Source organism: Ornithodoros turicata, chromosome 4 (genome assembly GCF_037126465.1).
Source record: "Ornithodoros turicata isolate Travis chromosome 4, ASM3712646v1, whole genome shotgun sequence".
Taxonomy (NCBI): Eukaryota; Metazoa; Arthropoda; class Arachnida; order Ixodida; family Argasidae; genus Ornithodoros; species Ornithodoros turicata.
Window position 1 is genome coordinate 16,807,338 of NC_088204.1, and position 23,357 is coordinate 16,830,694.

Sequence of the window (23,357 nt, forward strand, 5' to 3'; positions counted from 1 at the left end):
GTACGGAACCGGTATGCCGATCGTACATGTGCTTTGCTATGAACTTCCGGCATGGGTGAGTGCAGCTTGGCATATCAAAATGTGGAATAAAATGTGACCGATGCGTCATGTTTCCGTTTTCCTTCACGCTGCCGCCGTGGAGAGCAATAATAATAAGGAGACGAATAAAAAAACGCAGGAAAAGCGTGAGCAGAGTGATTTAGTATTCGTTTCCGTGCTTTTCCGTACTTTTTTTTCTTTCTTTTTTCTTCTCGTTTGTCACGCTCAAATGCACTGGATGGAAGGACAAAATGTGGGGAAGGGGCCACGTGAATATTTTTCTTGTCCGTGAAATTTGGCTTGGTTTGACTTGTAGTTTGTTATTATGGCGTAAGTATGGCTTCCCCCTCTTCTTCTTCTTCTCTTTTTTTTTTTTTTTTGTTCTGTTCATCGTTATGCCATGTGCTGGCTGCCGTTCACCGCATGCCGTACTCAACTACGGTTTCTGTGACTCATAATGACAATAATAACCTTATTTCTTGTAATATTAGATCTACTATACATTGGTTCTATCACTACTCGGTAATGACGGAGTAAATCGCTGTCGTTTGTACATGTACATTTTGAACATTCACCAGCAAGGACACATAGCATAAAGAAGGAGACGACGCCTGCTAACTTTCAGCTGACACGCGTTGTTTCTAAAATGTAGTATAAAAATGCAGTTTCGAGAATGAGAAAAGGGGAAAGGTAGTTTTCAAAGCATAGGCATGCCACCCTCGTGTATATAGTCGGCGATTGGTTTTCATGTGTGACACATAAGTAATCACTGTTAATAAAACCTTTTCAGAAAAAAATGAAAAAAATTGAGACGGTGCCTAACAAATACCAAATCTATGCCATGTGCTGCGGTACGTCGTCAGCCTTAGCTTGGTTTGTACTTACCGCGAACTTTGAATACCTAACAAATTCATCTGGTATCTTATATTTTAACTGGAGATTGCTGCAGATTTTTTTTTTTACTGTATTTACACTGTATTTTAATCTCAATTGAGAGCTAACAGGTGACCGGCCCTCCTCTGTGTTCTGTGTCCTCGACTCCTCGCTACTAAAAGTTCAAGATACAGTGATTGCTAAACTCGGATGTGATAACTTCCTTTAGTTGTTAGTATAAGTTATCGTTCTCGTAGAGTTCTTCCTATGTACTAAAGCTCGCTAAATATCGAACTCCTTCCGGATGTTTGCCGATGGTATCGATATTTTATCAAATATCGCTAAATATTGTATGTTAATATCGGCATTTTTCTTGCGAATATTGCCATCTATTGATAAAATACCGATACTTTTCTTGCCGATATTGATAACTATAGTCAAATATCGATGAAATATCGACATTTCGTCTTGCGGGTATCGATATATCTATACGCCAGGCTGACGAGCTCCAAGTAGAGCGAAACAGCTGTCCTTGGCTGGGAGTGCACGACCAAATTGTAAACATATGCTCAACGTGCAGCTACAGAGCTTCGGCTATTTTTTTACTTTTTCTATATATATATATATATATAGATGAAAGAGTTTTGACGGTTATCTTGGTCGATGTTTATCGGCATTTTGTTTCAGATATCGATATTTATCGATATTCAAAATTCCATTATTTGTTGCACCTCTAATAGACACCCGTGTCATTGTGCTACTCACCGTTGTAGCAGGCTGCCAGTTCGTTTGTTGTAGCTCCTGGAATCTCGAGGTAGGGGCTCTCAATGTGGGTGAGCGACGCCCGCGCAAGATGACTGAGACGACAAACGCTGTTTGCGGGGTCACCCATGTCAAACGAGTGACAGCGGTAAGGCACCGACAGGCACAGCTGACGACATTCCTCCACGGTGGTCACGTTCTGAAATACCGCGTCAACCGTCTTCAGAATCTTGCCGTTGACGGTGCGGAATTCACAGAGCCGTACGGGATCTGCAAGAGTAAAACATGTAAAGGGAAAGGCCAATGAGCAATAGTCGGTTTCGCACCTCTAGTGTATGGAACGTTCACGAAAGGTATAAGAGGCATATTTCACAAGCAATATTCTGTAAATATCAACTCCAACTCCAGACCTCTACCCGAGAAACGTCATCATGACGTTGGTAGACAGACTGAAACCGAAACAAATCGCAAGGGGAGGGCTGGGTTCCAGGAATGGGCACTTGTTCGCTGCCTCCTATTGAAAGAAAAGTAGGACCGAAGGTCGCGTCCCTTTCAGAGACCATCGTAATCCCCTCAAGACCGTGGCTTTCGGGCGCGACCTTGTTCGCCCCCTATAGCTTCGGGCGTAGTTCAACTCTACCAAATTGGTGGCGCTGTCGAACACTATGACGTCATTCGCTTACAGACAGGGAGAGGTCTATTCCCGACTTAGGATGTACAGCGTGAAACGGAACCGACCTGTAGCAAAACATTTTCGTACTTTTCAGTCAAAGTGCTATGTAACTCTGTAACCTACACTGCGAAATGAAAAGTGCAATTTAATCCTTAGGCTAAGAACTAGACGCAGTGCCACAACTATTGGTCGCTTTTGGGGCTAAATACCATGGAAGTAAATAAATATCACAGACTGGGGACTCCATTTAACGCTTTGCTGAATTTCACGCATTCATGCTTTAATTGCTTTCAGAGTCCTTCTGTCTGCGTAAATGACAATACTTTGAACTAAACTGACATGTCACATTTTGTTAGGATAGAACTGTCTGTGAATTCCTGGCTGCGAATACGTGAAATCGCGTAATTATATTGTGTTGCTGCGTATTACGTATTATGTATTACAACATAAAATTTCCGCATGGCGCACATCAGGTTTGCGGAGTTGCCACTGCTGGGTTGGAATGATTCCGGAATCATTCCAGATTTATCAGAGCCCGGAATGGAATTGAAATGGAATGGCGAAACTGTCCTGGGAATGGAATGGGAATGAAATTAGGCATTTTTTTCGCATGCGGAATGGAATTGGAGTGTAATGGTCTGGGTGCCACACGGTCAAGGGCGATGGTTTGGTTTGGTTTTAAGAAAAAATAAAATGGAGACTTTGGCTTCAGTAGTGTGAAGCCCGTAACCCCAAATCAATTGCACCTGTTACTTTAGTGGAAAACTCCTGTAATGATGATGCCAATGAAGAGGAGGAGAGGAGGAGGGCGAAATAACCTTGTCTTTCTGCTTTTTCCGTGCTGGGTAATGTCAATCTCCTGTATAGCACTGCTCGGCTAGCTAGTACGGTTACCGGTCCTAATTCTTTTATTGGTGGAATTAAAGGAATGGAATGGGGTTGCCAAGCCATTCCAGGAGTGGGAATTGACCATACCTTTTCATTCCGAGGAATTGAAAGGAATGGAATTATCACATATCTTCATTCCTCGGAATGGGAATGGAATGGGTGATCCCATTCCGCAACCCTGGCGCACATTTACGTGGACTGTCGCATTCAGGGGACTATTCGCTAAGTTTAGGGACTACTTGCAGAGCCAGGGAGTAAGCCCAGCGCAAGGGGTGTATATAAGGGGTTGATGTAATTGGTATATAGGGGACTGGGAGCTGTAATTACTCCCCGCAGCTTACATTTTTTTGTTGTTATACATAGTATAAGACAGAATGAGGGCAAAGCAAAAAAGTCTAAAACTATGACAACACAGGACGTGAACACAGATTAAAAATAATCTGAATAAATACACGTAGCGCTTGAACACGATTACGGCATGCTATATAACTTCGACAGAAATGCCAATAAACATTCATCGCGTAAATCGTCGAAGGAAAAAAAGAGAAGAAGGAAAGTCGTAGTACCATTATGCCTTCTCTTTTTTCTTCTTTTTCTCTGAGACAATGAATTTAATCGGTAGCATAACTCACCGTCAACGCAGTTGTTTTCGAGGTACTCGTTCGTTTCTGTAGACGGAATGAAGTATCGATCTCCGATAACGGAGTGTCTGTCCATGTCACTCAAGGCACAATCTCCGGACGAGGGTTCGTAGTTCGCGGACCGGCATTCGAACTCTTCCTCGTCGAGACACAGGTCCATGCATTGCTCTCTGGACGAAGCGTGGAGCGTCTTCCGTGCCAGGTCCCTCAGTTCATAGCCCGTTACTCTCTCGAACTTCCAGTCTCGTTGACAAGGCTTCTTCCCTGTAATCAGCATACAGTGCACCTTATATTGACGGTATCGTATCTCGGAGAGCGAAATGTCACACAAAGCGTTTGGAGCGTCGGATATTTTGCCTGCATCCAACACAAACCCCAAAAACTACCCCAAGACTTCTTCGACATCCCCCGAAGGTTTTCCGAAAGCGATATAATATCTCCAACCAATATACGAGTGGCAGAAGCCGGACAAAATGAGTCTGAAAATCACCCCCTATACACTCTAGTAGCTGAACAGAACGCTCGAAAGGCTTGGGACCACGTCAGGCAATATGGCCTTTTTGTTCCACAGTCAATCATTGTAAACTGAAACTAAAAGAATTCAATAAAAACAAAAAGCCATCCACCATTCGGGGGTAATATTGCTGTGTCTCCTGATTTGGTGAGAAGGAGGGGGCATGCACCCTCTTTTGTAACAATTTGCGCGCATGTTCTTTAATAAAGTAATACAATTATTTAGTATTTTTCACGCACCGCTGAATTGCTTTGCCAGTGGCCCCCATGCAGTGTTTGAACATCAAATGAAAGCTGATCATTGCTTTCCTTCTGAGTTTTATACAATGTGATCACGACCCCTGTGCGTGTTAATAGCGTCTGTACGCGACTTTAGTACTGTGCAGTTTTTCTTCACTGTTAACTCAACATTTCTCATAGTTTCACTGGTTTTCATTGTATGTAACACTGTGCTTCGCTGTTTCATTGTATATACCACTGTTATTAAGCTCGTTAAATGCTCGTTGGCATTGATCGTGCTGTGTTGTGAGCTTCCGTTTTTAGAGTGCAGGATTAGATTAGATTAGATTAGAAGTAGACAGGAATTTTGAACGGGGCCATTAATTGAACATCCCGCGAATGTCTCTGAAAAGTATATCGGCAGGAATGGAATTCTTACGAGATACATTGAGTTGAGACATCGCCGACCAAAACCAGCTAAGGAATTCCCAAGTCGGCCTGAACGTCGGATGATCCTCAAAGGCCATTATTCGTCCTTTTCACATAGTAGCGTGAAAATATCGAAGAAGGATACCATTAGACATTCCAGCTTTTCTGCACGCAACGTCCCCCCCCCCCCTCCCCCTTTAAAAACGGCGAACATGGTCAGTGGTTGTATTCAGGAGGCTCATATAAGAAGCAATCAACTTGTCTCCTATGTGGTTGCTTTTCAAAAACGCTGATGGACAGCGATAGCTGGTCGTAAAAATGGTGTCTAGAGGTGTAATCCTCTGAGACATCCGGGTCCTTACGAAACCATCGGCACGGAATTTATAGCAGTAATCCGATTGCCAAAGGAGTCGACTGCAGGCAGGATCTTGCGGAAGATATGGACTGGCTTCCGGTCACGAGAAATATGATGCGAACTGGGTCTCGGTGGTTGTCCTATTCGTTTATATCCAAAGACGAAGCAACATTCCAGTGCACCATGTCGTTCTTCGTTTTGGAACACTAAACAGCAGATCTGGGAGAGTCGATCGATCAATTTTTGACTGTCGTCTGCGCAAGTCGGTACCAATTAAATACACTTCTTTTTTTTTCGCAACCAACCAAATATCGGAAATAAGAAATAGCCAAAGACAATAAAGACTACTAAGCTGTAACCGGAATAGGATAAACAGTATAATATTTTTACACGCGATAAAGGAATGGAAAGACAGACAAACAAACAGAGATTTGGTCCTCACAGACGAATGCTTCCTACTCCTATATGGGAAAAAGATATATTCTTAGATTTTCCTGAAGCGAAGTATTTTTTTTTCCTTTTTCGTGGAAAGCGCCAAAAAGTTTCCGCGAATTCCTCCGGGGTATCCTCAAGACCCAGTTTACACGCATAGAAATTGTCACTTGAAGGACCTTCTGATAGATTTTTCGTTTCGAATCGTTAGTATGTCGATCCTCTTTTGTGTTGGGTCCCAAGAGGCGATGAACCAGTGACAAAGCCGCAAAGTGAATGGGACTTACTGTGACTGCACACTGCCTGCAAACTGGAATTGAAATTTTGTTTTTAATTCGACATTTGAGTCGTCGTCGTGTGGGTTTTGTGCTTTCTCTCTGCCTTCCCTCGCTCTCGAATAAATCAAGCCTCGATCGAATAAGTATATGTTTCTCCTGTGCCGTGCCAATACCTGGTTTCTATATTTATTAATTAAAATTAATGTTATTTACTTCCAATTAATTTCTAGTTTTGAGAACTATGACGTCACAGGGTGCGAAAATCAGTCGTCTGGCAACGATGCTCCTAGTCAGCAGCGTAGCCGGAAAGATATTTCGGGAGGGGTTCTATGGTGACTTTACATGGGGGAGGAGGATTTCCCCTTCGTGTCCCTCTCCCAAATACACTACCAAAGGTACGATTCGGGAGGGGTATGAGCCTCCTAACCCCCCCCCCCCCCCCCCAGCTACATCAGTGCTCCTAGTCCAAGGTTCATTTCCGGCCCCTCACCACAGCTGGCTGGGCAATTTTCCAACGCCGACCGGAGAGCGGGGGCTGGGAAGATGCACGCGCTGTTGCTAGGAGACAGACGCAAGAGCAGCCGGTGACGTCACCTTCTCTTGCCGAGAATCCGAAACTATGAAGTTTTGCGTTTTTGTAAAAATCCGTGGAAGTACGTAATGTTCACCGGCGGCATTTATTTTTTGCGTACTGAGCTTTCGAGTGAGGTTGGTTCTTGTACAAATTCAAATATTTTTTTTGTTTTGTTTTACCTCGTTGTAGTACTTTAACTTCTTTGTCTCGAAGATCCAGCCCTTGATCTTTGAATCTTTGAATCTAGACAACTGTGCGGAATTGGGGTGGTTGAAGCGAACCTAAGTTAAACACACTAGCAGTGCACTAAAGACGAGGGCACACAAGAAAAGCCAGCCACACACTCGAAGCACTCATACGTATTTATTTAAATGTGCGTATAATAAAATATTCTCTAGCTTTGAGTGCAGGAGAGGTGGACTCCATGCTGGAAGGTTTCAGGAGCTAACAAAACACACTAACTAGATCAGACAGGCACACACGAGGCTGTCACTGACCTTTACTCAGGCAGCTGTCTAGTTAGATGCACACACAAAAAAAAAGTTAAAAACGGTAATACACAGTTAAATACACGAAAAAGTAAGAAAGGAGGAGGTACAGGGGAGTACACTACATTACTTTGCATGTTTCTAGAAGGTCATATGCTCATGGGGAAACAAAGAAACAGATGCTTCACTGACAAATCTTTCACCTGCCTTTTTATTATTATCAGGAATGTCTCATAAATCTCCCAGTAGAATCTCCCAACTAGATAGCGCTCTGATGTTAATAAATTTTCTTATAACAGCTCTTTGAGTAAAGGTTGTTGACAGTTGAAGCATCGTGTGTCTGTCTGATCTAGTCTGTGTGTTCTTTTTTTTTAGACCCTGAAACGTTCAAGCATGGAAAAGCAGCAACAAATCGCCGTTTTAATGCAGCGAGATGTTTGTCTGTCTTTTCCTATGTGTCCCCGTCTTTAGTGCGCTGCTAGTAACTTAGGTTTGAATCTGGTCCACATAGCTTTGGACGCACCAGCAGAACGTAAGCGCCACCGCGCCATTTTGAGTTGAAATCTTCACAGCATACTTTGCTTTGGGTAACTGGGTCGCAGACTGCGAGCTTCCCAGGGCCCCTCGAAATTGTTTAGAAGTGCTGTGAAAATCAGTCGCCTGGAAAGAACTCGATCATCGGTTCGGGCCAAACAGGCGCCGTCCGGTGAAGCGTTTCGGAGGAGTCAAGGTTGAAGACGGACTTAGTAGTTGAGTGAGCAGGTCGTTTGGGCTGCGTAACTACTTTAAAGGAAGTCTGTAAACGCAAGTGCCTTTAGCCTGTGGCGGGGTCTGTGACGACGAGGACGACCACAATGTGCCGCAGCTATTTGGGAATACCGGACTAAATAAGACAGTTAAATAATAATAAATGGATATGTTAGTGCCGACGTGTACTCTAAAGGAAAAAAAAGGGAGTATATTGGAAAGCAATCACAGCTTCTGTAGTCTCCTAGACTGCGGTTACTCTTCATTTTAGTTCCCTAGCCCTGAAGTTTAGTCCCAATACAACACTATAAAAAGTCGCTAAACTTAGCCTGGACTTTCGTGCATTCTGCCAAAAAGAACTGATGGCTGTCGAAGGTATTACCTGTGGCGGCAATAACAAACATTCCTAAAAATTGTTGCTTTAGTTACGTGACTTTAGTTAGTGTACTTACGTAACTCGGACGCGTAGCAAATGATTGCATCACGCAAGACTTCCCGTCATTATTATATCTTACGAAATTTGCACCCACATATCACAGCCACACCTCGCCTCCTCCCAAAGAAAGACAGGTTTCCACTGTGTCAAATCAAGCATCACAACTCTGACAGGGTATTTCTCACATATAAGCGTGACAAGAAGCAAGGCTGTATGTTTGTACACACCACGATGCCATTGTACCTTCGTCATGAAGAAAAGGTTGTTAGCATTTCGACACATTCACGCGCGTTCAATCACTTTTTCTCAGGCACTGACGCTGGCACTGTGACAACTTGTGAAATGTACACAAAGGGAGGCCTGTTAGCGATGTATTCCGTCTCTTGTCTGTCAGCGCACGCGATCTAGCGTTACAGACGCGTTCTATGTGCGTGTGACGTTTCGGCCACCTACATGCACCTCCAGACAAGTCACGCATCACACATTTAGGGAAAACTGGTTCTTTTTTCTCTGTCGTTACCGCGTTCCCTTTACCTGCATGATTCTTTTGTGATCTGTGGTTTATCGACCACGGTGGGAAAATTTGGAGAGTGGTGGTCATTTCTGGCCACGCAGGATGTCGTAACCCGTACGTATGGAGGGCGCCACAGATGAGGTTCCGTCGATGAAGTAACAGCTAGCTCTGCAAGCGTTAATGCCTTGCTTATTGTCCTCACAGGTGCTCTTGTCTTTTTCAATAAAAGCGCTAAAGCCACCACAAAGGGCACACACTGAAGTCACGCAGACATCACACCGAACGCTGTTACAAAATGGATTAGTTACCTATTAATTATCTAGCCAGGAGAGCCCTTTCTCTCTCCGATAGCCCAGCCAACGTGCAGCACACCAGAAAGAACCACCAGCCCACCAGAATGAATACCAAATGCCCGACGTGACACTTGTGCTCCTGTGCTGAGTTGCAAACCTGCTGAGAAAATTCGTACCTGCTTCCCATGATCCCCTCTTACAATAATTAAATAACGGTAACAAGTAATACATGCAATAACGACGGGTGAGGAAATTCACCGCTTACTTTGTGTCTATACCGGCCCCAGAGCGCATTGGTTAGTATGGGATAAAAGGGTGTGAGGTGATATGGACGATGGATGAATGAGATTAGTGCTTTAAATAAAATAAACAGATATAAAGAAAGAAATGAGATGTAGGAAGCCTGCTCGCTGATTGGCGAGCCATGAACGATGATCTAATATCTCCGCTAAGTACTTCGTTCATTATCCCCAATCATCGTCAGAAAATAAAGTTGTTGTTGTTGTTGTTTGTTCATTATCAGACTTCACATCATCATGGTCGTCATGAAAACAAGGAGAGTGAAATAGTGTGTACGCGTTAGTAAGACGATTAGAGTAGTCACATTCTAATTTGTAAGGGATATTCACGTCAGGAGTATTGGTGCGAGGGGGCCTCTTTGGCGAACGCGTCTCAATTTTGTTTACTATCATTCCCTTTCCATTACTATACCTTGCTTTGCAATGTAAGTAATAGTAAGTTAGTAACATAAGCAAACGTCACTGTAACTATTAGTGATATTATTATATTACATCTGCTTAGTCTTAATGCCCTACGATTTTATTGAGCTGCATTTATCTGATTGGTGCCGGAAATAAATAAAAAAAAACTAGGTATAGTAGTACTGTATGCAGGATCGGCTATCTTCGATAAGTTCTGGATAAGTAAGGACTCATTATGACCCCAGCAGCGCCCTCGGACATTCCCACCATCACGATCACGTTCAGCATCGCCATCGCCACTCCGATCATTCCCGTCATCTCTCATCGTCATTACTCATCATTGTCACCACTCATATTAGACCCCTATCTATAGGGTAGCGTTCCACTCCTAGAGTGGAAAACCTCCCCACTTCATCATCACAATATATATGTTGTTGCTGTTGGGGGGTTGTAGTCTGATTATTAGCTGTGAATCAGAAAAATGTAATTTTAAAAAATTACCAAGCATAATGACAGGGAAAAGATGTGTTTGCATGCATGTTGATGCGTTACTTAATGCCTTAAACAGTGAACGTAAAATTTTCCGGAACAAGCCAGTATTAAAAAGAGTGTGTAGTCTTTTTTTTTTTGTGGGGGGGGGGGGGAGTAACGTTGTGTAGACGAGGGGTCGGCCTGCCTAGGCTGGCGGCAGGTTGCTCGGGGGAGAGGGAAAAGTTCTGTGTTCTTCTACACCAAAGCGCACTTCCCTAAAACCAAAACGCAATACCCATACGAGAAACACAGACAAGAGCCCTTCGCTTCGCAAGCGTCCGTCTGCCGTCACTCCCGCTCACCTTCTCGACTGCCCCCTCCCCTCTCTCCTCCAGTTGACTCGCTCCTTGAAAAGTCTTCGTCCGTAACCTGCCATCTGGCCCTCGATATCCGGGAAAAAGAAAAAGTGCCCAACTAACTCGCACTTGGCAATCAAGACCCTGACTGCCACGCCTGAAAGCTCGTAGACTCAATACAAGTCTTCCGTCGGTGTTTGTATTTGCGCGCAGGTCCTTCTGTAATTCGTGATTCCAAACACGTTTTTTGGTTGGCTTGAGACAGCACAATTGCAGACAGCATGCGATGTGGAAAAGTAAACACGTTGCCTGTGTGTTGTGACGGCCTGCTGAACACTATGGGAAGATGTCGTAACGTCTCAGACACAACTTCACGCAAGTGATGATGACGGGAGTGTTGTGAGAGATTGGGATGGTTTTGACGCTGGGTGATGTGTATTATGTGTATGTAAAGTGACGTGTATGTATGATGGACGCAGTGTATTACATATAGCTTACATATGGATAACTTATATGTACGCTGTAGAGCGCGATTTCTGTCTCTGGTAAAGTTTATATTAGAGATTTCTATAATTCGGGTATCCATGTGCGCTTTGGGACCTAAAAGAAATAAGGTATCTTCACTCGTCGTATTGCGCAAAACACTGTTTGGGTTCTGCGCATGACCAGTGACGACCACTTATTTGTTTTGGGCCCCACAGCGCTTGGGTATCATAATCTAATTCTCCGTTGTCAGTGGAGATTTCCGTAATGTGTCACAATTGGGCAGACCGCCTGTATTACAAATGCCACGCGTACTAAACTGAAGAAATATTGCTTCAGGAAGCAAATGAAAGTGGCCGGCCGATGTGATGCGGAAGGACCGGCTTTCGTCGACAAAGATAACTGGTGAAAACGATTCAAGCAACATCCTCTAGTTTGGAAAACGTTCCCCACAAATCTCTGGTGTCAGTCGTTGTCAAGTATAGTCGTGTAGTGCTGCCTCTGATAAGATATCCCCTACGCAAAAGCGAAACAAGATATCCCCATCGTTATCGCACTGCATCACCAGCAGTGTCTGCATTCCATCACTCGTAGAACAGCTTCTGGACCTTAAATTTACGACCTTTTATCACCACTCACTGCATGCATAAATTTAGCCCTCCTGGCTGTGATAAACTCCAGCGAGATAACGGTAAAACAACTCTTCGTTAGCATGCCGATCCCACGACGCCACAGTATCTGTCACATAAGTGCTAGCATTTACTACCGAGAATCTGATCAAACTGTGAAGCACGTGGCTAACCTTTCCCTTATCTCTCTCTTTTTTTTTTTTACTTTGCATGAAATATACCCCCCCTTCCCCCTGTGAAGCACGTGGCGCATCGGTCAGACGTTGACCGTGGTCCAGCGTTCCAACGGGAATTCCGTCGGGTGGCCCATTGTGAGTGGACCCGACGTGGAGGTTCATTTGCATAGCGAACGTCTTAGCAGACTGTTAAGAAGAGTGCCGACAGGTTTGTGAGAGCCGCTATCGTGCGGAGATCTGTCCAATTTGTAGACGTGAGAGTCGGCCGAGTCCTCCTCGGGCACTGTTCCTGTTTGGCGATGCAAATCGTGCGGACATCGGTTATACCTGGCGGAAACGGTTGCGGTTGATTGGAATGGTTCTGCTTCTGAGGATGCTACGATATCGGCGGTGGTATTACGAATGAAGAATTTCGTATGCTCATTTCGAACTTTCTGGATGATAAAGTTTTTGGAAGAAATACTTGTCCAGCCGTGTTTCTTTTCTTTTTTTTTTTTTTTTTTGCTAGATTGACGGGTGTGATAGATTAGACTGTGTGGTTGAATACGTAGTCACCATGGCTGCCACTTATGTTATGGTCATCCGCTCCATTCTGAGTTATATACTGATTACTCAACATTAATACGTCAAAGACATTAAATGATATAAAACAATAAACACAAAAAACAATAATAGAAATAATGAATAATAAGAAAAAAATGGCAAAATCTTGCCAGTCATTGTGACCAACGGATCTATATGCGCCTGCATTATATGGTATCGTTTATGGCGGAACTCTTTTTGAAATGCTACTAAATTTTTAGTGAAAGCCAAGTAACCTTTCGTGAAATCGGTTATTTATATATATATATATATACACACAACAAAATTTAGGTTCGAACGACCAGGATGTTGAATATAGATAGGGGAGAAAAGACACCAGAGACTGAAGTAGGGAGTAGGGGAAGTTATTTATTAAGCTGGCATTTAAACTAAGGGTCTGGGGAAGTCTACGTTTCGGCGGAAGCTCCGCCTTCTTCGGGACTGAGACGAAAATCAGATCGAAAATCGATTTTCGTCTCAGTCCCGAAGAAGGCGGAGCTTCCGCCGAAACGTAGACTTCCCCAGACCCTTAGTTTAAATGCCAGCTTAATAAATAACTTCCCCTACTCCCTACTTCAGTCTCTGGTGTCTTTTCTCCCCTATCTATATATATATACACATATATATTTTTTCATCGTTGCTGTGATGATTCCGCAATGGAATCGCCTGGTGGTGCCACGTGACAGGTCACGTGCCTACAGACCTACACCGTTGTTGACCCCATAAAGCATCCACTTTGATGTGCGGGTGTCAGCAAAAAGCAGTTGGACTTTTCGGGTGCGCTTTCCGGTTGCGGATTTTCTTAAGCTTTCGCGATGAAGAAAACTTGACTCACCTAATAAACAGATCTTCTGCGCGTATATTGTAAACACAGGGAATTGAGATATGGAAAGTCCCGTCGGCCGCTCGGTAGCACTGGACGTGAAAAGGACGCAGAGACCGGTCTCAAAGTTGACGGACTGACAGGTCTTATTCCTCTTGCAGTGGTTCAGGCACTCCGTCAGCTGCAGGGTACCGGGCTTCAATTCGATGGTGTCCGACGGCGCAGTGTAGACATAGCCGGTGATCACTTCGAAAGTGATGTACCCGTTTGGACAACCTGGGAAGGAACAAGCAACAAGAACATTAGAAAAGAATGACAGATGAAGGCGTTTTTGGATGCAAAGAACGATAATAACTATGCTCGTGTTCTGATAGGGAAATAGCGGAGTGTCGGGAACAGCTTAATTGGGCTTCACGTTTTACTTTTTCTTTCCGACACTGCTTTATGGATACTCTGGGAAAGACGAGCAGTGCGAAAGAAAGTATACAGCTCGTGGGAAGCCGGGTTTGCTGCACTGCAGCGTGACCGCACGGGATAGAATGTTACCACCGTACATCGCAGCTTTCTTAGTAAAGTCTGTGTAATTTGCTTGTTACGGAGAAGGAGGTTGAGAAGTAATTTTGCGCCGCAGCGGAAAGTAAACTTTCTTGCTGTTTCTCTATATAGAACGCAAGCTTTGTGATTATGGGAGGTTGTGATGTGATTGTGATAAGAGGGGTAATGTGACGACCAAAAATTTAATTCGGAATTCTGGAGTTTCTCTACGGCGTACTGAAAGACATTTCATTTATTTCGTACTGTTCTCTGTATGTGCAGATAATAAAGATAAGTTCTGCTGCATCGCTTGGGGAGCTCAAGCTTGATTCGCGTTCGTGTCATGCTCGCTCGTAAAAACATATCAACCACAAAGGACTGGTGTGGGGTCCCGCGGCATAAAAGCAGCCGAAACACCCTATGTTATAATTCATCATTTAACTATTGTTGTTGTTTTTCAAGCGACGACAAACACAATATCCGACATATCGTCATATAACTGCCAGATCATAGTGCCATATACCTTATGGTATACCTATATCTTCAATATAGGTGATAGTATCGCACACCTCATTGTGCTCTATAAAATATAACGTGCTTCTGCTTCGACGGTAAGTTGGTCCCTTCTTACCACGGCACGAACAACATAAATACAGAACGTAATGAAAAGATTCGCCCATCTGGCCAATATGCAACACTGCACAAACTGCCAAGAACTTCCAGAAGCCTTCCAGCACTGGTTCTTCAAGAGATCGTGAGATCCTTTAACCTACACCCACTCTATGCGTTCTTCTACCTATAGAGAATGAACCTCTTTTTCGCTTCAAAAAAAAAAAAAAAAAAGGAAGAGAAGAAGAGAATGGGTTCAAAGAACCACGGCGTCCAACCTGCCACGACTCTCTTCCGACCACTGAGACATTGACCACCACGGAAGGTCTCATCGAGGTGGATAAACACAAAAGCTCTTTTGCTGCCACTGTCGCTTTCCGTCCGGCCCTCCCTTGATATACGACGCGCAATGCGGGAGCGTGCGAATGCGGCGTCAAACCGCACGTTTACGACCGCATCACGCGTCAACTTGTCTAATGGCCGAGACGGTCGTGCTTTTGACGGCGCTTCTGGACGCCCTTCTGGGGCAGCTGAGAAAGGAAGCATTGCGGGACACGGGCTCTTATGGAAGCCAGGGAGGAAGTGTGAGTCATTGAACAGGACCAGTACGCACTGGAGAACTGCATGATGAAAGACAAGGAAGGGGACTGATATATACAGTCCAGCGCTTGCCATCACGAAATTACTTTATTCGAAGCGCAGAAGATGAACAGCCTCTGTTCGAAATGTCGGCGGATGCTCGTCCTGAGGCACTTCCCTTCGTACTTCATTACCGGCTAGCTGCATTTTCTACCCTTCTACTTCATGCGAAGTTTTACGCAAGTCCTGCCAAAATGCTTGCGTTTGGAACCGGATTATTCGAATTGTACTCTCACCCGAATCCGCTTACTGCGGTTGTGCCCACGAGAAAGAGAGAGAGAGAGAGAAATACATGATGACGATGATATGGGGATGACTTCCGCCCACGAGAATCACGCTCGTGATGTCGGACAATCATTCAGGCACGGTTTTACCAACGCTGGTTAACTTTGAACCGAGATCAAGCGTTGCTAAACTTGAAGTTAACGTTCAATTCTTTTTGGCAAACGTCAGTTGGTGACGTTTCAGCACGTTGGTGAACGAACGTTGGTGACGTTGGTGAATGTTTCAGTAACAATAACTCCCTTTAGTGAAGCACAGTTCAGCGTTAATTAAATTCAAGTTAAGGGACCGTTGATCTCGGTTCAAGTGTTAATCGGCGTAGGTGAAACCGGGCTTCAGTCAGCGGTGGCTAACCTTTCCCTCCTATTTCTTATATAATAAAGCTATCCCCCTCCCCCCTCAGTCTCGCGCCTGACCGCCAGCTAACGAGCAGCTGATTCGACGGATCGTATATACAGAATTCAGAGTAGACATTGTCCCCCCATCTATGCTGAGCAGAGTTGATCCCACGCTCGCTTTCCACCATGCCACGAAACACCTCTCCTCAAGATGCTGCATTAATTCATCGAATGCGACTCGAGGTGACTTTTGCAGCTCAGTGGCGTTACTGCTTGAGACAAGTTGGCTCTCCCAGATGCTGTCACTGCGGTGCTCTAGGGGATCTAGAGCACATTCTTCTTCATTGCCCACACTACTAACCATCCCGATCCGCATACTCTCCGGGTCTCTTAGTCAGCTGTACTCTCGCCCCTTCTCTCTATCAAAATTGCTTGGTACCTGGCCAAATCGAGCCCACCAACGCTCTGCCTTCAAAGCTCTTTTGACCTCTTTTTGGACACAATAGGGCTTCGATCCTTATTGTGAAGGGGCTCCTTATTTCATTCCCCACATCACTATACCAGCGATAGGGTAGAGTATCGCCCCTGGCAATGAAACTCCCCGTTCCTCATCTTAAACATAAAGCTGTTATTTGTTGTCAGGGTAAACGCTGCATATGCTTCGAGCATGAACTCTTATACATGTTTCTACTTATTGAACAGTTGCAGCTGTTGCAATACGTAGGAGTGCATTGTGCGTCATTCAGCGGATGAACGCAAGACTACCGTCCAAGAGCCGCAAGCATCCTGCGCAGCGACACTTTTGGCTCATCTGCTCTGGATACTGAGGCGTCTGGTCCGAACGAGCTTAGCGTTAATCGCTTCTTAAACGCTTCTCTATCACGTGTCACTTGTAATTATTCTGCTTGTACGGCTCGTGTCAAAGTTAACTTGAACATCGCTCCAGCCTGCGAAGCGGGAAGATGGCCACCCTGGCAGCGCCTAGCAGAAAACAACGCCTTCGTAAAGTGTAAATCGATGACAAAAACACCCTTCCACGACCTACTAGATTATAACCACCATGTCATAGACGGCAACCCCAATGAGGAGCCCGTCCGCACGTTCCGCTAGGGGCGCTACTCATCGGCCCGCAATATCTACATCGTGATTGGACAATGGAAATTTGAATTTTGAAAGCGCAGAAGCTGACGTACGAGTACCGTAGCAGACGACAGCAACAGCTCCTACGAAAACGCGTAGAATGACAATCAACTGTAAAAAGAAGCCTCTCCTGTGGGACATCCACCGCTTGTACAGAAATACTAAGGTAAGCCGAAGTACAAAGTATTGCAGAAATTGAGGAAGCAATATAACCGGGCCCATTAGTAGCGCCACCGCTAGCTTCCAAATGCGGCGCTGGGAATGCATGCCTATGACATATGGTCGTTATAATCTAGTATGTCGTGCACCCTCCGCCGTTATTTCTACTAAGCACAACCAGGGTCCGCAGGCCGGAATGTCGTTCAAATTAACAGTGATGCGAGCTGTACATGACCCCCCCCCCCTTTCCTTTGCTATGTTCCTCTGGTATTTACGAATGCAAAGACACGGTGGGCACATCGGAGGATTACACCTAGCATGTTCCAATTATCTTTTATGTCTTTTGTACGTTCCGTAATCACACCATTGTTTCTCTGGGATCAAAGGGTATATACGTGACGTACAGTGAGTGATTTATGTATTTTCTTCTCAGGCGTATATTTTTGTTTCACCAAAGCCAGATCCTTTGAATATAGTATTCTCTTCAGGGGTGGCAGAGAAAAGAAAGGCTTTGTCTTTTTGGTCTGCGTTGCGGTCGCTTGTAAGGTATCTGTTGATCATGCATTGTTTCGTGTTCTTAAAAAAAAGATGCACTTGGCAAATGTATGATTCGTGTCGTTCTCATCGTACTCATAAGATCACAATGGATAGTTCATAAATATGCAGCGATATATTGCATATGTCCGGTTCGTTGTACGAACATAAACATTTACAGCCCACAAAAGGTCTCAGCTGAATCTGGCGAAAGAATACGGCATTGTAGACTTCACAGCGAGACTTGATTCATTACTAGACGCTCCATGCGCTGCAATAATATATCGACTAATATACGAATGGAATTACTTTTTACTTTTCGCTAGTTCCTGCGTATTTAAAACATTGTCGTAAAACTCATGTTAATGGAACGTTTTTTGCCAGGATTCCGTACCATCTTTCTTCTACCGACTCCATTATCATCATCATCACCTCACCAGGAGCCGTCTGGAGCCGCAGGCTGATTTTGAGATTAGAGTTGTGTTCGACTGTAAACTATACGTGTAGACGACATGTGCAAAATTTCATATAGCAGAACGTCGTGATTTTTGAAAGGAACACGAAACACTAACGGCGTGTTCACACCCGGTTTCGGTTTCACGGTGACGCAGGCGTGACGTATGTGACGTGGGTGACGTAGGCAAGTCCGCCAGGCCACCGCACCATGGCGGGCTTCCCCAGCTTGTGCTACCGGGCTACAGGCGATTGAGGACTGTTTCGAGGAGTGATAGAGCGTGATCGACAAGTTTCGTCTCGAGTTGGTTGACTCTCATTACTTTGCAGAACAGGCGCGGAACCGGAAGGTACACTCACAGCGACGTCACGGATGCAAAAGTGCCAGCTATAATATTCAATTGCTAATATAATTAGAATATTTTGCACGGCGACTGTGAGCATGAGAAGAAAGCATGGGAGAACGTTCTTTTTACGTCTGATTTGGGGCACCAACCGTTACTTTAAGCTGAGGGCACGATCCGCACGTTCACCTACGTCCCACGCTCTTACGCAAGCGCTTGCGCCCTCTTACGATAAAAGCCGCCATATTACCAGATTCGATACGATTGCAGGGATAGTGTCATAAATCACGGCCTTCCGCGGTCATTCCTTTCGCATTTTCCTTCTTTCTTCCTTTTATTTTTAACCCCTGGGAAACGGACGTTATACCCCCTGTGTTGCTCAACGCGTGTAACTATACTCTCCGCTATGTCGCACCTGGGAGAGAAAATGTACCTGAAATGGGGCGTGACCGGCTGCGGGCCTGCCAAAAATTTACGACCCCAAGCGGCGGCGAGCACGTCCGGATTCTCGAGTTCAAGGACGAGAAAAAGGCAGACACCTGCCGTTCTCGCAAAGCGGTGGAACCGAAGATGGTTTTGAAAACCCTGGCAGCACGGCGCAGTCTGCATGGACATCTCAATATTGGACAGCACCTTCATCGAGGGGGGGGGGGGGGATATGTTTATTAAGAAAAAGAAAGGAAAGGTCAGCCAGACGAAGGTCAGCTTGCTATTCCAAACAAAAAAAAAGGCAAGGGAAGGGGAAGGAAAGAAAAGGGGACGAAAAGAAAAATAAGAAAAGAAAAGGGGAAGAAAGAAGGAGAAAAGGGGAAGAAAGGAAAAATAAGAAAAGAAAAGGAATATGTTTTGTGCCCAGTTGCACTCGTCTGGTTATGCCTAGAGCTATAAACGGATAAATGCGAGTTGGATGTGTTTAGTACAATGTTTTAATGAAGTACTGCGCTCCCAGGTTCAGTTTATTGGTTATACAACTAGAATCGAGGAAGTAGGTGCTGCGGGGGCATTGTCGGTGTTCCCCTGGCAATTGACCGGCTACTCCAGAGCGATTATGTAGAAGCACACGCCTAGTTAAATATTCAAATGGTGCCTCCTCCGAAATAAGTACAGGTAGGTAAAGCTACATAGAAAAAGCAAAAATAAGCGGATCTTAAGATAAATGAGTCTCAACATCTATTATCTCAACGCTATTAGGCGTATACCCCGTGACCCTGTCAGCACGACCCTAGAGAACCGACTACTCTCATAATACTGTTCCGTTACATAAAAATGCGTAAGGTGTGCGTGACACTATTCGTACTGCAGAACGAGTGAAGCTGGTACAGGCAGTCCTACAGTGCTCTCAAAGTAGTACCCTGGCCGTGGCACTTCGACGACGTCTTGACCCAACGCCGAGCGATCGCTCAGCAGTACTGTGCTGCAGACGGCGCCACATTTTTAGAAGCACCATCTCCGCTTATTTTTCTACAATCCAACCCAATCCAATGTACAGTTCGCGGAACCCTGCTTAAGAATTAGTGCTCCAGATGAACGTGTCCAAAGCTGGACTGATATTATCATGACGAAGCAGCAACGCTACAGCTTACGGCGCTACGGCTTATAGCAAGAGAGGGGGGATTGGATTTCGGGGGATTCGACCCCTTCCTGAAATCGTACCTTTGGTAGTGCATTTGGGGAAGGTTCCCATTTGAAGTTTCCATAGAACCTATCCCCAAATATTTTTCTCGCTACGTTACTGCTACAGTTCATTCCAATCTTAAAAGACCCACACTCTGGTATAGGCCGCTACTCCAGGGAGGAAGAGTCGTTGCTGCACAGGCTTCGACTGAACGTGGCGCGAACTCCACTGCTTCTCTTTAAGACGGGCAACCTATCATGTTGAAGGAGACATTCCGCACCCGCTGCTCCACTGCCACCCGTTACCGCCCACACCGTCTTCTCCTGCGGTCGCGCGTGGCCAGAGTTGTGCCTAACTCGTTACACGTAACTCGTTACTTGGTAACGGTTACTTTTTTTGGTAACGAAGTAACGATTCAGTTACTTTTTAAAATGTGGTAATAGTAACGAAATCAGTTACAAAAATTGGTAACTCGCTACTGACGTTACTCGTTCCTTTTCTTCAGCGCGGGGCAGCACATTTCGGCACTCCGTGTGGCACAATGCGTGCGGTTCTGACCTGCGTGATCCACGACCACGTGTGACTCAAAGTATTATTGCTATCCCTGGCTGGATGTGTTGTTGTCTTTTCTCTCTTGTTTCCGTAATCTCCGACCATCACTCCTCCCTAGAATGGGCACCAATTGTGTTATGGCTACAAAAAACGCGTTTCGACTTCTCGCCTTTACTTGTCTTGTCTGCGCCCTAAATTATGACGCAGCCCCTCGTCTGTTTTCGGGAACCGTTGGTGATCGGTGGCACGAAAACCGGTGTCTTTTCTTGTGTCTTCATATTCTCCGATCACCCCCACTTCGGAAAGAAGGGAAGGGTCCAGGCAGACTCATGGTAAGGGGCCGAGAGACACGGACCACGAAGGACGGACGACACATTATCAGACTCAGCAAAAGGTTTATTACAATGACCCAGGACGCGACGCAGAGGGGCAACAAGACAAAACGAAGGGTCACTAATCACGTTGACACGTGTGGCGGCATGTCTGTCGGATCCTTTAACTATGCGCGGTAACGTAAAAGTAACTCGTTACCTGTGAGTAACGAGAACTCGTTACTTTTGTATGTCGGTAACGAGTAACGTATTTAGTTACTTTTTTCTGAAGTAACGGGTAACGGTATTTAGTTACTTTTTTTGGGTAACGGGCACAAGTCTGCGCGTGGCCCGCCTCAGGATCTCCAACTTTTCCATATAGCTACGCTGCTAGGCCCCACACAGCATAGTGAGGTGACCAAGACACTTCTTCAGTTCCTGCGGGTCTGTGGCCTTCTGGGTGGACTGTGATCAATTCCGTGTTTTGTTTCCCCTCCCTCCTTCTTTTTTTTTCTATCAGTATTAAACATACCCCCCCCCCGTGTTTGTTTGTTTTTCTTGTTCTTTTGCTGGGATTAGCAAGTGGAGCGCAGGCTAACCTTTCCCTCCTTTTTTTTTATAATAAACATACGTTGCCCCCCCCCCCCCCAAAAAAAAAGACAGGTCATCAGATGGCGACGTCATCAACGTTTTTTTTTATATTTCGTGTTGGCGCCGCGAAGCAACTCTGGCTATGAGTAGCGTACAGATGTGGACAGATGGAGAGAGGACAGCAGGAAGGAGTGGAGGACAGCGGGGTTACTATGCGTCCTTGGCCGAGTTCAGAGGGAACTGTGCTGGCATTCGTCTGGAAGGTCTTCAGAAAACCCAGGGAAACCCTCAAACAGCGCAGCCGGTGGTAGAATTCGAACCCACCACCTCCCACGCTTCAGCACGACCTTAGCTATACACCATCAACGAGCGGGACGCCTTAACACGCTCGGTCATGCCGCTGGAACGTGCCATCGAATAATAGGTGAATAATTTTCTGTCAAAACATGTTCTTTTCCAAAGGCGCTGCAAAACGACAGGTGTGACGCAACTTGCATAACCATTAGCAGCGTGGAACGCGACGTAATCATTACGTGGGCGTCACAGAGACAATAGCGAGTGACATGGTTCGCAAAGAAAAGAGATGCAGAGAAGAGGGCGGCGAAAATAATCAGTTGACTTCACGGTCCGATGCCTTTTGAGTTGGAGGACCGCACGTCATGGGCCGGCAGACGCTGTCATTGGTACAGAGACTCGTTCGGGAGGGTTGATATTACAGGGAGACTCTGGCATTCCGCGGAAGTCACGATTTCGACCTGCTTTGTTTCTATTTCATGCAGAACGAAGCGTATAGAACAAGCTAGATGAAAGGAGGGCGAAATCGGAACAAAAGTGACCGCATCACGTAGGTCATGCGCGGTTGTGGGTAAAGGCCGTGGTGGATGACGTTCCGTTGAAGGATGGACTTGTTTTGGTATCTGAACCGGCTTCGCAGTGATATTGTATAAGAGATTGTGCTCTAGAAATGGTATCGTTCCCGGGGATCCTTTGAAGAAGTAACGTTGCGGTAGCGCGGATGCTGAACATAATATGAGCGGTGAAAGTCGAGCGAGATGTACTGGAAAGAGTAACGGACAAAATGGCGTAGCTGGTGAATGAACTCCATCATGCATGCATAAAAGCATGAGTCTGGGCACACAGAGGGACGACACGAACACACGACGTGAGTCGTGTGTTCTTGTCGAAGGCCTAGCCTCGAAGCCCAGCCTAAGCCCAGTAAGCTTAGCCTCGAACAGGTGGCTTCATTGCTCGGCAGAGCAAAAAATGGAAGGTACTAACGATGACGTCAGAATCGGGCGAAAGCGCTGACTATGAAATTGAGTTATATATTGGCTGCCAGTTTAATTGTTGCACGATGACTCTTATAGCATCATAAGAAAGCGCGAGGCAGTGCTGTTCTAGCTTTGGCTTGGACACGGTCTCTCGCTTTAAATATGCATTATTGCTTCAGAAAACGAAGTTGGTCACTTTCAGACCAGCGTCCGCTGCTCCTTGATAAAACCATATTCACAAGCCTGACAGACATTACACATACTCACAGACATTAATCTGAACGGATTACGTGAGGTTATGAGGGAACATATGAGGGTTATGAGGGAACATATGAGGGAGAACACGGAGCACGTGTTGGTCACCTGCCAACGCTTCGACTCTAGTCGATGAACACTGAAGAACGCCCTCGCGAAACTTGACAACCGACTATTTAGTGTTGAGAGAAAAGGTACTGGGGAGCTGGCCAAGGCAGCACCAGCAACCTGCGCTGTGTGCACTGACAACCTACCTCAAGGACATACGTGCTGATATAATCTTTTAATCCATTCAGTGCTTCCACACGTCAAGCGTCCCTGAACAGCTGGTCGCACCATTGTGGCCTACGTTTCT

General features: G+C 45.4%; 1 protein-coding gene across 1 annotated transcript in view; it reads right to left on the reverse strand.

Moving 5' to 3' along the window:
* LOC135391215 (uncharacterized) overlaps positions 1 to 16,141 on the reverse strand; it is a 41,061-nt gene extending 24,920 nt beyond the window's left edge. Inside the window, exons 1-4 of the mRNA XM_064621370.1 lie at positions 16,048 to 16,141; positions 13,393 to 13,651; positions 3,868 to 4,142; positions 1,678 to 1,944 (exon numbers count right to left, since the gene is read on the reverse strand). Coding sequence (XP_064477440.1) covers positions 1,678 to 1,944; positions 3,868 to 4,142; positions 13,393 to 13,651; positions 16,048 to 16,141 — 895 coding nt within the window. The remainder of the gene's footprint in view (positions 1 to 1,677; positions 1,945 to 3,867; positions 4,143 to 13,392; positions 13,652 to 16,047) is intronic.
* Positions 16,142 to 23,357: the final 7,216 nt, after the last annotated feature.